At 56.0% G+C, this 15,513-nt stretch overlaps 1 protein-coding gene across 5 annotated transcripts in view; it reads right to left on the bottom strand.

Annotated features, from left to right (window-relative positions):
• Positions 1-792: 792 nt before the first annotated feature.
• Positions 793-15,513, bottom strand: part of KIAA0232 (KIAA0232 ortholog) — an 82,049-nt gene continuing 67,328 nt past the window's right edge. For 2 of the 5 annotated variants that reach the window (XM_055589170.1, XM_055589174.1), the window contains 3 exons: positions 10,300-10,411; positions 5,775-5,872; positions 793-3,349 (listed from right to left, as the gene is read on the bottom strand). In XM_055589170.1, the coding sequence (XP_055445145.1) occupies positions 3,170-3,349; positions 5,775-5,872; positions 10,300-10,411 (390 nt within the window). In that variant the 3' untranslated portion in view covers positions 793-3,169. The remainder of the gene's footprint in view (positions 3,350-5,774; positions 5,873-10,299; positions 10,412-15,513) is intronic. The other 3 variants (XM_055589171.1, XM_055589172.1, XM_055589173.1) reach the window with 3 other exon arrangements.

Below are 15,513 nucleotides of genomic sequence, written 5' to 3'. Positions count from 1 at the left end.
GAACTTATTAAATCCATGTAATAGAGTCATAAGCTGTAAAAGTGATGTAGATCGTTACTGACAATGGGAAGATCTCTTAAGGAAAAACCTATTTCTGAAGCTACAGAAGAGCAGGCGTAGTACAACGCTTACTGTAAATGTCTCTCTCTATACATATATCCACATATGCACTCAGCTGTCTAGGAAGGTGTTTTGCACAAAGCTTAGAAGCTATCCTCTCAGGGTGATGGAGGTATGGATGAGTTTTCTTTTATACTTTTAAAATAATATATTGCTTTCTTGAAATGTAGTCATTATGTTAATATAAATACACATTCCCCACCCCCCCACCCCCCCACCAACAAAAAGACTAAGCTTTTTCTACCACCACAGGACAAAAAGGTGTTTTTCTTTGCAAGATTCAGGCAGTAGTTCCTAGGGGTGGGAATAGAGAGGCGGGGGTAGCCTCTTTTCTCAGCAGGATTCAGGCAGTAGTTCCCAGAGGTGGGAATGGGGGGTGGAGGGGCGGGGTAGGTTCTTTTCTCAGCAAGGACCCACCCACTTTCTTCTCCAGCAAAGCAGACTCCAGGACTTTCAACAGTGCCCATAGGAAGAGCTAAGTAACCTTCATCTGGAATTTCACACATTATTGACTCAGGGTGATCTTTGCAGAAATTAACACCTGTGGGTGTTACTTAAGGTGATTTGTTACATAAGTGAATATCGACATGATTTCTGGTCAGTAAGCTGCTAAGAGGAGGCTGGTGTTCTTTTATAAAAGAATCTTTGCTGCCATAAACAAAGACAACCAACGGCTTTTTTAACTTTTTTATTTGGTGTTAACTCCACAAGAAAACAAAACAAAACAAAAAATCGGTTACTCTGGTGTACGTGAAATCAGAACGATACAACCACGGGAAAAGAGTCTCGGCCCAGGAAGGGGAAACGGGCGCTTCAGTGCCAAGAAGTGCAGCGCGCTTCATACCACAGTGCGTTTCAGCGTTTTGCCAACTTTTTAAAGAGATGCTTTTTTTCCTTGTGATCACTCACAAAACTGAAAGCCACAACTTTCAACTCTGTCGCTGAGAGCCTCCGGGCTTCAGCCACTTAGCTACAAAAACAAATAAATAAGTAATCTGTTCACTCCCTGGCCCATTTCTAATCCCCTCCCGTTCCCGTGGGCGGTGCGTCGCCTTCCCACCAGCTGTGAAGAAGTCTGCACGTGACCACCTGGAGCCTTTTCATGATAAAAAAAAAAAAAAAAAAAAGCAGCTGTCCAAAATCACCGAGCTAAAGGTTGTGTCTGAAATCTATTTATTTGGTCTCGGCTACACGAGCAACGATTTCTAGGATGATCGTCACTGTAGTGATTTTTTTTTTTAAGGAATTTTACAACTTCCAATTCTTTTTTTGCCTTTGCTGTTAAAAATTATATTTCAGTGCAGATGCTAATCAATTTTTAGGAAGCTCTGGAAGAAAGAAAAATACATAAACCCTTATAAAGTCTATAAATAAATAACAGCAACATAAAAACCTTACACACGCACACACACACACACACACAAACCCACTTTAAAGTGTCAAAGATGTGCTGTATAAAAACAAACCCTGACGTGTGGTGAGACCAAACCCCACGGCCCATCAGCTTTCCCACAGTGAGGACAGAGCGCGCCGGGGGAGGGGGTGACTCCACAGCCCTGGAGGGAGTTTCCTGTGTCATCATGAGGGCAAGGCAACGAAACCCAACGCTTGAAGCAAACCTCGTATTCTCGGCCAGCTCAGCTCCCAGCTAGAACACATTGCGTGTCTAGTGCCCGCCAGAATCAGTGGTGGGGCTGTCTCATCCAGTTAAGACTTCCCGACGTTACAGACACGCTCAACTGATCTCACACGTCGGTTAAAAAAAGAAAAGTAACTTTCAACATTTAGGTTTTGCAAATATTGCTCCTTCTAACTTCAGCCTGTTGCGCGGCGGTGTGAAAAGCTTGAGGAAGTGACCGTTGTGAAACGGTTGGGCCTGGACAAGATGGACCGAGCCCTGGCTTCCCGACGACACGGGCCAGCGGCCCCGTGGAGCCCTCACACCGGTACGGGAGAAACCAGGACTCTGCTCTCAGACCCGCCACACACAGAACTTGCCCAGAACGTTCTCTCAAACACAAAAGGAGATCTAAGCTACGCTAACTCAGCCAGGAGCGCAGCCAGCTGCTGCAGCCAAGGTCTCTTTGGGGTCGTGAGGTGGCCTTTGTTTCAGGTCAGACGTTTACAATCTCAAGTTCTGGGGCGGGGAGGGGGGAGGGAGGGGCTTGGATTCCATGTCGGTCACTGCAAGAATCTCACCGGCAACCCAGGTCCTCATCGAGTATTGCCAAGACTCACCGCAAACCCTGACCGGTGTCGGGGGCGGGCAAAGAGACTGCGACGAGAGCAGGCTGGGGGGCACTGCCCCGCCCTCCGCCCCACCTGGCCTTACATGCCACCCCATACCTCCAAGTCCTTGGCTGCCTCAGCTAGCGAGGAGGTCACCGACCATGGCACTGTCCATGGTACATACTCTAGGGGAAGATCCTAAGATAGAAAACACAGTATTTTTGTTAAGTCTCTAAAAGCACACCCTTGCAGTTCCTACGTTAAATGTACATGAGATTTTTTTTACTGAATGGAGACCGGGGATGAGTCACCCGGGCTGCCCTCTGGCCTCCGGAGACAGGCACTGACCCGCTGCGGGGGTAAGCATTCACACCCCAGTTCGGAGAGGACAGAGCCTGCGTGTCCCCGAAGCTAAAGTCTCTGAGGAGTGGACGTGGGCGCTGACGCTGCGGTGCTAGCAAGGGGGGGCGGTGACGGACTGCGGCCGGAGGTGGGGAGGGCTGCGGCAGCGAGAGGACGCGGAAGGCAGTGATGCTTCTAAGACGAGCACATGCACACCGGTTCTAGTCTAGTTCAGAGAGCCAAGAATTTTAACAGCTTGGAAGAAGAAGAAAAAAAAGAAAGAAAGAAAATCTTCAACAGGACAGCTGTCCTCAACTCTAAAATAAGCAAGAAGAGAAAGAGAATTACTGATCTGAACCAGTTAATTGAAGAAGAAACCTAAGTTGTTGTTTTAGATTAACAGGCCTCACAAAAGGGTACTTTCCCCCTCACGTAGCAATTAAAAAAAAAAGTTGTACTGCTCTGCGGGGGGGCGGGGTTAGAGATGAGTCCGGGAGAAGAGCGCCTCCGCGCCGGGGTCCGCCCACTCGCCTCCACCCTCCGAGCCGGAGTCCTCCGCGGCGGAGCCGGCGCTGCAGCTCGGCGTGCGGTGGAAGCCGTTGGGCTGGGCTCCGGCGTCCTGCTCTGCTGTGCACCTCGCTTCATAAACAGAAGACACCTGAGGGGAGAGGGACAAGGAACGAGTTTTCGAAAGGCCACAGAAGGGCCGGGGAGACGCTTTCTTCCACATACAGAAATTAAGGAACACACTGTTGGTGGATATTTTCCGGTGGAGAGTTACCAGACTCTGAAGTTTTCCTGTTTGAAAGCAAAACGAACAAGCTCTCCCTCCTGACCTGTAAAGGACCCCGGACCCTGATTCTCCAGGTTCCCGCCCTCTGGAGTCTCTGACCGCCGCCTTGCCCTCCTGGGGCTCCATTCCAGGGGCGGACAGCAAGCAGGCAGATCCACCCACACTCCTCCCGGCTTCCTGCTGTGCCGACCAGCTGGGGCGGGCAGGGGGGCGCTGATGGGGGTCCAGACAGGAGTGGCGGGGACAGCGGTTCTTTTGAGGAGGTGCTGAGAAGAGAGCTGGGCCACAAAAAAAGCAGAGCTAGCAGGGACCCTGGGGGCAGTGCTTCTCAATGGGGGGCCCACTGGCATGGGGGACGTTTTAGAGAAACTCTTGGCTGTGTGGGACTGCCCCCCACCCAGCAGACGGGCAACTTCCTGGCCCTCGGGACACTAGCTGCAAGTGGTGGTCCCTCCCGTCACAGTACCCAGCAGTGCTTCCCTGCATCATGGTTAATTAGCCAAGCCACCCTCCCCTGACAGTGACTGGGTAAATCTTCCCGTTCCCCCAGTGATGAGCAATGCCCCTCATTCATAGTAACTAACAAGTGGCTAGCAAAAAGCCCTCCCTCGTGATGACCAGCACCCCGTACTTACTATAGTAACTAGCAATGCCCCCCTCCCCCGCCAGTCACAGTGGCTTAGCAACACCCACCCCCCGCCCCCACCCCCATCTCCAGATGGCAGTACTGTCCCTGGTTGAGAGCCCCCCCCCAGGAAGGCACAGAAAGACTGCCACACCAACGGGGGAGCGGAGGGCATGGGAGCAGAGAGGCGCGCGAGGGCAGACACACAGGCCTGGCAGGGAGAGAGCACCCACTCCGTGCACAAGGGCGGAAGGACATCGCGGTCGGTGGTGGGGGCGTTGAACTCAGGGGCTGAGGGCACGGCTCGGTCTACGCGCAGGCTCTGGCTGTGCGACTTCAGAGGCGTGTTTGGAAAATCTGTGCTCGTGTGTGCTCGGTCGTGTTGGACTCTCTGTGACCCCATGGACTGAAGCCCCCCGCCCCCCCCACCCCTCCCCCCGCTCCTCTGTCCACAGGAGTCTCCAGGCAAGGATACTGGAGTGGGTTGCCATGTCCTCCTCCGGGGGGGAATCTTCCCGACCCAGGATTGAACCTGCGTCTCCTGCCTGGCAGGCGGGTTCTTTACCCCCTGAGCCAGCGGGGAAGCCCCTCGGAATCTTTCCAGGCCTTTAGTTTTCTCGTCTGCAGACTGGCAGAGCAGCACCCACCTCCTGGGCGACGGAGTGAGGTAACAGTGCGGCAGCTGTGCCTTGTGATGTGAGAGAGACTGTTGAGGGGTGGAGGGGCGGGTGGAAGCAGGAAGCCCGCGGCGAAGCGCACGGCAGCGGGGCGGGGCAGCGAAGGGGGCGGGGGAGTGCCAACGGTGGAGGCGAGAGAGCCCGGAGGAGCCCTGAGGACTGCGGTCGGCTACAAGGTGGGTGGGCGGGACGAGCACACCGGCTGTGTGCGGAGGTGAGGAGGAGGGACCAGCAGCCAGGCGGGCTGGGGACTGAAGTTGGGGTGGCGGTCGGGTCAGAACGGTCATGGAGCTGGATGCAGAGAACGCTGGGGATGCCCCAGACGCCTGTCTTGATGCGTTAAGTCCAGCAGGTCCACGGACACAAAGACCACGGGAGCGCTCGGGGCGGGGGCGGGGGACGGACGACTTTCACAAGACTTCCTCTGACACTGACAAATCACGCAGAGAAGCCAGAGGGGCTCCTTTGGACTCATTCAGCTTCCTGCCTAACCAGGCGAGGTCCGGGCCCTTCCTGAGCTGGCCCCCCAAGAGCTCGGGCAGGGCAGAAGGCGGGGCGGGGGGGGGGGGGGCGGCGGACACACGGTGCCTTCAACAGCTGCAGGGCCACTGTGGAGCTCTATGGGGGTAGGGGGCGGGCAGGGCACACCCCAGGGTGGGGGGGGGGGGTGGCCGGGAGAGGCAGGTGTGACTGGAGGGGCTCCTTCCTGCTGTGCATTTTGAAAGATGGAAAGGGCGTCCACCCGAGCATCTTAAGGGGGAACCACAGGGTCAGACGTGTGTGGGGCAAACACGCTCTGGCAGGAGGGACGGACTGCAAGGAGAAGGGGGGCGGCGGGAGGCCTTGGCAGTGAGTGGGAGGCGAGGCAGACCAAAGGGTCGCAGCCGCAGAGCTCGGTGACGGGAGAGGCAGCCGCGAGACTCCGGGGTTGTGCGGGGCGCTGGCGGCCACTGCGAGTTAGTAGTAAGGAGGAGGACAGTCCACTTACCCTATTAAAATCTAACAGACGCTCTTCATTACTGGGCATTTCTTTAACATCTGGATACTCTTCTATACCATTCTCTCCCTTGGCATTTGTATAACATTCTTAAATCATTTTGAATGGAGAAGGGAAAAGAGGGAAAGGGGGGGAGATTTCATTAAGACACAGTCATGAAACGTACCATTCTTGTTTCATTTTTCTTTGCTGAACAGTCAGATCACTAAAAGCAGACATGGTCAGCATCAGCTAGCCAGGTGTGCGCCAGGAAAACGTTAGGCCAGTTTAAAAAAAATGCTTCTAATGAATTGTTCATGGAGTAAAAAAAAAAAAAAAAGAGGCCAACATAACCTCACAGTCTTGTTAATCCCACCACGAGCCGCTCTCTCAACAACACACTCGCACCTCTCAAGTGACAGGCCCTGGGAACACAGGATAAAAAAGGCCCGCGAGGCCCTGGGGGTGGACGTGGTGTGGAGGGAGATGGAGGATGCACCAGGAACACGCTCCTGGAACAAGGGGACAGACGCATCTCAGACAAGAGGAGGGGTGAGAGGAGGGGCGACGGGAGAAAACAGGGCAGGGAACATCTTCTGTCCTTCCTCAGCTCAGCACCAAACTAAGCCATCTGACAGGGAGGAGGAGGAGGAGGGGGCTCGAGGGCTGACTGGGCGGGGCTCGGGACTGCACGCTGGGACTCAAGGCATCAAGCGCGAGTCACCTGGCCCTGTGGTTCTCAACCCTGCTTTTGCGTGAGGATCACCTGGGGAGTCTTAAGACCAGCCTGGAAGCCCCAGGCCCGCCTGAGACTCGGCGCACTCGGTCTGGGGCAGGCTCTGGTCTCAGCCGTTTCCGGCGGGGCTCCCAGGCGATCCTGACGCAGGGTTAGACTGAGGCCCAACTTAACCCAGATCAGCCCCCAGGCGCCTGTGCTCTGTGGGAAGGGTGCAGGGGAGGAGACCTGACGTCACGTGAGTCATCATCTGGCTGCCGGCAGTCCCTGTGCTGCGTGCGATGAAACGGGGCCCACTGTAGGCCAGCTTGAGGACCACTCCCTCCCGCCACCCCCGGGGGAGGGCCTGTGCGCCCCGTTTGGCCTCCCCACGAAAGGCTGCACTCTCCGCAACCTTCAGTTCCGACAGCCTGGGGCCCTCAACCTCCCTGGTGCTCCTTCGTGAGAAACCGCAGACTGTGTGATGAGACAGGTTATCAGCTGACTCAGGGAGATTCTACTTAACTGTGCTGTAACTGGGGGCAAGTTACTGAAAGAGCCCCAGTGCTCTCATCTCTAGAGAGATTTCTGTGCAAGTTAAGACAGGTGCGCGGCCTCAAGTACAAGGCTGGTACACACGGTAAACATCTTCTCGAGTGCTGCTACCCATAGCCTGGCCTTGGGCCCACCCGCCTTGGGACAGCTGGTTAAGACACTCTGGCTCCACCGAGGCAGGAACCCAGCACCCGGCCCAGGCCTCAGCTTTTCTCAGCTCACCTGCCAAGCTCTCATCATCCCGGCGCCCCACGGCACTCGGCTACCCCTTGGATGAGGTGGGAAGGTGACTATGTCCTTGGCTGGGACGTGCCAGTAGGTGGAACGGGTCTCCCCCAACCCCACTGCCGTCCCATTCTCTTCCTGCTTTAGGGGTTCTATGCAGACAGAAGGGGTCAGTGGATGCCACAGGCATCAGGAAAGGGCAATGCTGACTGCTGTCAGGGTTCTTCATGGTCCCCATGTCCCTGGTGACCACAGGCCAGGCCAGTTCTGGGCATTTCAGTCTTTACAACTATTCTCTAAGGGAGCCATCACTTTCAGCCTCTTTTTACAAATACAGACTGCGGAGGCACAGAAAGGCCTGTTATCGCCCGAGGTCTAGCAGCTGGTGAAGGGAAGCACTGGGTTCCAGCTCAGCTCTGTCTGCTGAACCCTTAACCGTCACCTGCACTGAGTCCCTGCAGGGCCCTCTCTCTAAGACCAAAAGAATACGCACACTTTTTTCGAACCCAGTGCGTGAGCCCTGCAGGCGGAAGCTCAGAACAGCCCAGCGGAGGCACAGTCCGCACAGCCCTCGTGGCCGGGTGCCCTGGGCACAGCAAGTGCGCTCCTGCTCCCCCAGCGGGCACCCTGGGCACAGCAAGTGCGCTCCTGCTCCCCCAGCGGGTGCCCCCGCGGGCACCTGTCTGCACACGGTCTCGGCTGTCACATGCCACCTGCCCCGGTCCCTGTGTGAACCGCGCCTGCAGGTAGTCCCGGCTTGGGTCCTGATTCCCTGGGGTCCCTGTGTTTCCAGCGCTCAGAACAGCGCCTGGCATGAGATGAGTGTGCAAGAAGGCTTTGACCAAAGGAGCATGTGTGTGGACACACAGCAGGGCAAGGGAGGGGGCGTTCCCTCACTGCCCTCCGGGGTCGTGCTGCTGCCCTCTGGGGCCTCCATCTCCCGACTCACTCTGAAAAAGGAACACTCCTCCTCCTCCCCCACAGGGAGGCTGGGGCTCCCCAGTCACGCCCTGACTCAGAGCTGCACACGCTTCTTATGAGGCGTAAGCGGCGTCAGAAGCTTCAGGAGCGAGGGGAGTCGGCAGGCCTGGCTGCTGAGCCGGTGAGAGGCTATCTGCTCTCCGGGCTGAGCTGCTCCTCAGACTGTACCCCGCCCTCTGGCCACCCCCAACAACCCCGGGCTGGAAGAACCAGGCTTCATGACATCACCACCAGGCAACCACCAGGGGTAGCTGAGAGTGGCAGGTCATCTGAAAACCTGGCTACCATGCTTTGTCCACTGAGAACGTTCCTGCACGCCACACCGCAATTACAAAGAGCTCTGTGTGCCACGAGCCGCGTGCAGCACCTACAAAGCACGGCACGGAAAACCACAGGCCAAGAGCTGGAGCGGCTGCCTCGCTAGTGACAGGAAACCAGGCCGAGGCCACCATGATGTCCCCGTGGCCCAGGGGAAGCCCACCCAGGGTGCTTGGGGGTCACCCCCACAGCCCAGGGATGAAGCCAACCCAGGGTGCTTGGGAGTCACCCCGTGCAGGCCCCCACCCGCCCCTGTTCCGGGCGGGCACTTCCTGGGTGTGGGGCCCCCTGGCCCTCCCCATCTGCATTCCCCGTGACCGCAGCTGGGACTCGCTCAGTCAGGGCGCCCACTGGACTCAGGTCAGGGTCCAGTCTGCACTCCTATCGTCCCTGCATCTCCAGAGCGCAGCGTGCGGAGGCCACTGGAGAGAGAGCACGCTTGGACCTCAGGGCTACGGCCAGCACTCAGGCCTGGGCTGCACAGCTGGAACCATTGAGATGGGTGCACCATCTGAGGCAAAACCAGGCTTTTTGTGGGGGCTATAAAGACTGAAGCACCTTGGAAATAATGAAGAGTGGCTAAATATTAGCTAATGGCAGAGGAGCTGGCCTTCAATAGAGGCTGTTAAATAAAAAAGATGCTGGAAATGAAGACTCTGCTGCCCTCATGACCCTTGGGGAGGCTGAGGTGGGGAGTCGCTTCTGTGCCCACAGGAAGAAGAGAAGACGTGGACAACCCCAGGTCCCCCTGTCAGCTGAGGCCAGGCTGCGAGGGCACTGCCCCGTGGGCGGGGAGGGGAGATGGGACGCACAGGTGAACACGTGAATACCAACCAGAGCCCGGACTCCTCCCAGGGCTCTGAACGGAAAGACCGAGAGATCAGCGCCACAGCCGGCGGAGCCCAGGCGACCACAGGTGGCCACACAGGATCAGCCCCGAGCTGACTGCTTGGCCACCTCCTCGATTCTGTCCTCCCCCAGAATGGCAGGCCCGGGCTGTTTATCGCTTCCGAGGAGGTGCCCCTGCCGGGAGGTTCATAAACAAGAAGCCCTTCCCCAGTCTGCCCCCATGTCCCTCTCCCTGGTCTGCCCAAGTGCCCTCCCACGGCTCGCTGTCACAGAAAGTCATTCAGCAAACTCTGGCCTCCTCCACACAGCCCCCCCAGGGCTGCTCTCTGCTCTCCTTCCCCAACAGGGGCCTTTATCTTGTCATCCCAGACCACGGCAAGAGCCCAGGAGCCCCAGCAGGTGTCCTCCAGTCTTTCTATTCCTTCCCCACTCTGATTCTGTTGCTAGAATTGCTTTAGAAAAAAAAAGCACCTGACCTGACACCCTCCAAGGTGAGCTCTTGCAAGCGGCCCTCTCCTCCTCCCTGTTCAAACTCCGCCTAACGCAGCAGAACTCATGAGCCTGCTGACCAACTCGGCTCATCCCCTGCTGGTCTCTCCAGCCTCGGCTGGGCCTGGGGGGATCTCTGATTCCCACCCTGACTGGCCACCGCCCCTCCCACCTTTGTCCCCCTCACTGGGGGCTTACGTGTCTCCACAGCCCACCCCGCCCTAGGCTGTTGGTGGGTGTAAGAGTGGGGTCCAGCCCGTGCTCACCTCTTGTGTCCCCAGTTGCCCCTGACCAACACCTGCCACACAAATGCTCCTGGACTGATATTCACAGCAAAAGGAACAGACTGCTCTTTACGGAGCTAAGAGATCTGAGCGGGGGAAAGACCGCGTCAGGCCTCCTTACCTTCACACTCCGAGGCGGGGAAGAGAGGCGAGTACAAGGCTTTTTCCCACCAGGTTTGTCTCTCTTGACTCCGGTTCATTCCATGCACGTCAGTGTTCAGTACAGGGAACTGCTTAGAGTAAACCAAACACAGATCAAGTTTACAAACTTTCAAGATAAAAGGGAAAATTCAGGCATTAGAAACTAGTGACTGCAAACCCAGGATTTTTTTAATTGATGGTTTTATTTTTTACCATTTTACTGGCTTCCCTGACAGCTCAGTTGCTAAAGAATCCGCCTGCAATGCAGGAGACCCTGGGTCCGATTCCTGGGTTGGGAAGATCCCCTGGAGAAGGGAAAGGCTACCCACTCCAGTATTCTGGCCTGGAGAATTCCACGGACTGTACAGTCTATGAAGTCGCAAAGAGTCAGACACGACTGAGCGACTTTCACTTTCACTGTTCTACTAGACAAGGTGAACAAAAAAAAAGCCACGTTCACAGCACATAAAGGAAGTTTTTCTTAAAAAAAGCACTGATACTGGAAATGGAATACGAAAAGTACAACAAGATTATCCCAAGACAAAAACAACAGGAAATAGACTTGAGGAAAGCAAGTTTCCAGATTTTGGAACAGCAGACCTAGCGGGGGTGGGGAGGTGTGTGGCCCTGAGCCCCTCCTCCCCACTCAAGTGTGGGGAGGACTCTCTTCTTCACACACTCAGGCAGGAGGGAGTCAAAGAAGCAATACCAAACTAATGGTCTTTACAGCAATGATCTGCTTCAGTGAGAACCAGAAGGAAGCTGAGACTAAAACCAAATAACCAAACGGACAGTAATTCAGCTTCAAAACAGGAAACATACATGGAAAAGAGAGGAAAGCGGGACTCTGGAGCACAGGAGAGACCCCACATCCTGTGCAGGCCCCAGGCCCCGGCACAGCGGAAGGCGCCCATGCTGGGGAGGGGGGACCAAGTCCGAGCCCAGGCCCCACCCTTCACTGGCAGAGCTCTTGAGCTCCAGCAGGACCTGCCCACCATCCTGGGCGGGGCCAGCCGCGGCCACCACAGATGCACCCCGGGATGCTGGGGACAAGGCTCCCCCCTTCCCTGCTCCTTTCCTGCTCGGCCTGACACCAGGCCCTCCAGGGTGAGGCCGGCTTTGGGCAAATCCGCACCTCCCACCACCCCTCACAGCCTCAACAAGGGTCTGCTGGACCGATGCACATGCTCTATGAACACTGCATAGACCTTTGTTTCAGAAGATGTTTCATCACAAGTTTAAAACCTGATCTGTTTCAGCAACCAATGATCTTCAATTCTCTGATAGGATTTTTTAAATTCTAAACAAACAACGTAAATCACTTTATCAAAAACTTTTTGGACTCAGGAATGTGTGTTTATTAAGCTAAATGGCAAATATATGTCAGATCCTGATTTTCATTTAACTTTTTAGAAATACTCTTCAATCAGAAGCTGAAGAGGACTTCGTTCTGTCCACCCAGAGCAGCCACTCAACCGCCACCATTCTCTCTTGCAGCGTATTCTAACAACAACGATTAGCAAAGCTATTAGACAAGCAGACACCAAGGTCAACTGCACCGAGGAGGCCAGGGCTCATGCAGATGAAGCCAGCAATGTGCCAGGGCTGCGGTTAATTCGAGGTGATGATTCCTGCATTGGGCACGCAGCTCACAGCACTGGAAGGCCTCGCTGGAAAGCCCCGGCCTTCTCTGCAAGGCACACCTGTCTGCGTGCAGATCCTCAGCACCTCAGTGCTAAGGACGGCTCCCTGGACAAATGTGTCTCCGCCACCCAAGGCACTACCGAGGGGCGATGGATTCGAAGGTGACCAGCTCCTACCTGTGAAGAAAAACACCTGGGGCGGCCGTGGGATGATCGAGTGTTTGTTCAGGTTGGCGCAGCTGGACTGCTCATCCTTTAATCCTTTCCTGGGATTCAGGGCATGGGGTAAAGAGTAGGAAGAGGGAGAGGACCCATCAGGACGGACAGGACAGGTGAGGAAGAGCAGGCTGGAGGGCGTCAAGGGACAGACAGGCGGCTGGGTTAGCAAGGACAGGAGGAGGAGATGAGGCAAACACAAGCCGACCGGACGGTGAGTGCAAGGGCAGGAGCCGCGTCTCACTGACGGGCACCCCTGCAGGAGGAGGGCTGGCACAGAGCGGGGACACCACGGCCGCTGGCCTTGAGAAAAGCTCCCCTCCCAGCCAGAGGCCCTGATGGTCCAGCACTCCGCTCCCGCGGCCCTGCTGAGACCACCGTTAGTTGGGTCGTGCAGTTTCTGCCATCGTCTTTTAAGTTTTTTTTTTCTGCATCCTTCCTTCGAGTGTCAATTCCAATGGCGAGGACTTATTTCTTCTGTTTTGTTTACATTGAATATGTGGTCAGTGAATATGCATTACGTTATGACATCTTTCCACTCAGCTATTTCCAGCGTTGAAGCCTGCATGCCAAAGATGACCAGGAGACCTTGCTTGACTAATGTCTGTTTAATGTATTAATTCACCTTCTGCCATGGCTGAGCATGAAATAACGAAGACATGCTGGAGGAGACGGAGAACAGAATGGGGCACAGCCCGGGGCACTCCCAGCACCTCTGCCTCAGCTCCGCTCCCTCCCCTCCAGGCCGCTTCAGGCTGACTGGCTACTGGGACACCTCTCTTCAACTGCCCCTCGGCCTCGAGGCCTGCCCTGACGCGGGGGTCCACTGCGGCACACTGCTCCGAGCACCCCCTCCCGCCACGTCCTCATCCACTCTGCCTTCCTGCGGCACAGGTGTTCTAACCTATGCGTAGCTTCACGCTGCTCGCAGAATGTACGTCCAAGGATGCAGGAGCCATCTCTCTCTCTGTTCCTTTATACCTGACACCTAGAGCGGTGCCCAGACAGAGTGGCTCTTAACAAACGTGTGATGGATGAAGGAAACGGTAAAGAGGGAAGACGTGAACACTACCCAGAAAGCCTTATCGAAAACGTCTGTAGCAGGAGACGTAACGGTCAGTAATTCTTCAGGAGATGAAAGTTGGGTAAATGCTTGCTGCTTTAAATTCGCACTGCACACTCCTGCTTCTGGTGACGAGACCGGAGTCCAGGCCCCCGCCCTGGGTTCTGTTCTGCAAACAGAGCGCTGAATGGTGCTCTCGGCCACAGCCAGCTCCCCTTATTCACGTCACAAAAGGAAGAGGAAATGAAGAGACGCCCTGTGCCAGAGAGCCCAGCAGGGGCACGACTGTCCTAGTCCTCCTTGCTGGTCAGGAAGTGCGTGGCGGTGGAAGGAACTCTGGCTCTGGCCCTCATGCAGGGATCTGGGGTGGGTGGCCCACCCTCCGGGCCCACGTGCCCTGAGCCATCCTGGGAGGGGTGGGGGATGTCACTGCGGGCAATCGGTAGGGGGGTGGTGGCAACAGAGGGCACAGCGTCTGGCGCAGGTAGGCTGGGCCCTCGCGCCCTTCACTGGTCAGAGCCCCTGACCCCCATGGCACTGCTGCCTGTCCCCAGGGACGCCTTCCCCTCCTGGACTGCAAACTCCTGGAGGCATGACGAAGCCTCTTGCTGCTGCTCTGCGCCTTCGAGGGCACGACGGAGCGGATGCTCCTGCCACAAGGGCACGCAGAGCTGGGTACTGAGGCCCATGGCTCCTCACCTGTCCTCACCTTTCCCTCACACCTCAGCTGCCGCGACCGCGTGCTGGCCGCCACCCTGCACAGGTGCTGGTCGCACCCGTGCGACCGCTGCTGCTTCTGCCTGGCGGGCCCCGCCTCCTCCCTTCCGCCCCGGGACACGCTGGTATGTGCACCAGCCTCCTCCGCACTCTCAGGCCGGGTCGGTCCTCCTCTGGGTCCCCACTCCTCCTGGGTTCACCCTCGCCAGGCTGTCACCCCTGCCACCTCAAATTATGTGGGCAGGAACACCCTCAAAGGACTTCCTGGTAGCAGGAGACCAGGATTTGATCCCTGGGTTGGGAAGTTCCTCTGGAGAAGGGAATTGCAATCCACTCCAGTATTCTTGCCTGGTAATTCCATTCCTGGACAGAGAAGCCCGGCAGGCTACAGTCCGTGGGGTCGCAAAGAGTTGGACACGACTGAGTGACTCACACACACAAACACCTTCAAATGTAAGGAACCAGCTAGGAAATTATAGTACCTTCAAATGATGGAGAAAATGCAGAATGTGCAGAAATAATATGCAGAAAATAAAGAAGGGTGATTCTAAATAAAGTGTCATTTCAGTCAAAAAAAAAAAAGCCGAACCAAATAAAACAGTAGACAGAACACATGTGAACACGTATGTACGTGCTTCCACAAGCATGCAGGGTCCTCAGAGGCAACACGCTGGGACTCATACTCGCGGCTAGGAGGGGACCGGTGCGCCACGGACATGCCCTCCTGGAGCGCCCGAATGGGAACCACGGCAGAGAATGACCTGCATGATGGAGAACAAATCAGCTGCTCTCGACTGGTCTTCAGGACCAGGCTGAATTCTCCCGGGGCAAGGACAGCCTCTGGTTCACTCAGGGCACCTGCCTCAGGGATGTGCCCAGGACGGGCGAGTGTTTAATAAATGTTTGCTGAACTCAACTCAACTAACCTTTTGAAAAGCATCGTTAATTCAGGCTCCTGGGTACCAATTCTATCAGAAATCCTACATTCTAGACCACCTATGCTCTAAAACAGATGGGAAACTAGTGACTTTTTAAAAAAACAGAGCCCTGCCCTCTGCAAAGACTGCCCTCACTCAGGGAAGTGGGGGGAAGACGACCTGGCTGGAGATCTCCGAGACGGACAGGCAGCGTGAGATTGAAGAGGCAAGATCCTGGCCCCAAACTGGGGCCTTTTGGGCCACCCTCAACCTTTTTGCAGCTCAGATGAAGCTACGAGGTGGGAGCTGTAGGCAACGATGCTGAGACGAGGGCTGAGAGGACCGGGGACAGTGAGGGTCCTCCGAGGACTTAGCTGGCACCCCAGACCTGTCAGGTTTGCTGGGAAAGAGGAGGGCAGGTGGAGAAGGGGGCAACAGAGGATGAGAGGGCTGGATGGCATCACCGACCCAACGGACATGAGTTTGAGTAAACTCCGGGAGTTGGTGATGGACAGGGAGGCCTGGCGTGCTGCAGTCCATGGGGTCGCAAAGAGCCGGACACGACCGAGCGACTGAACTGAACAGACCTGTCAGACAAGCCAGAGCTCTGATAACACACAGAGATGCCAACACCCCAG

This window comes from Bubalus kerabau, chromosome 7 (genome assembly GCF_029407905.1).
Source record: "Bubalus kerabau isolate K-KA32 ecotype Philippines breed swamp buffalo chromosome 7, PCC_UOA_SB_1v2, whole genome shotgun sequence".
Taxonomy (NCBI): domain Eukaryota; kingdom Metazoa; phylum Chordata; class Mammalia; order Artiodactyla; family Bovidae; genus Bubalus; species Bubalus kerabau.
This window is presented reverse-complemented; position numbering and strand designations above follow the sequence as displayed.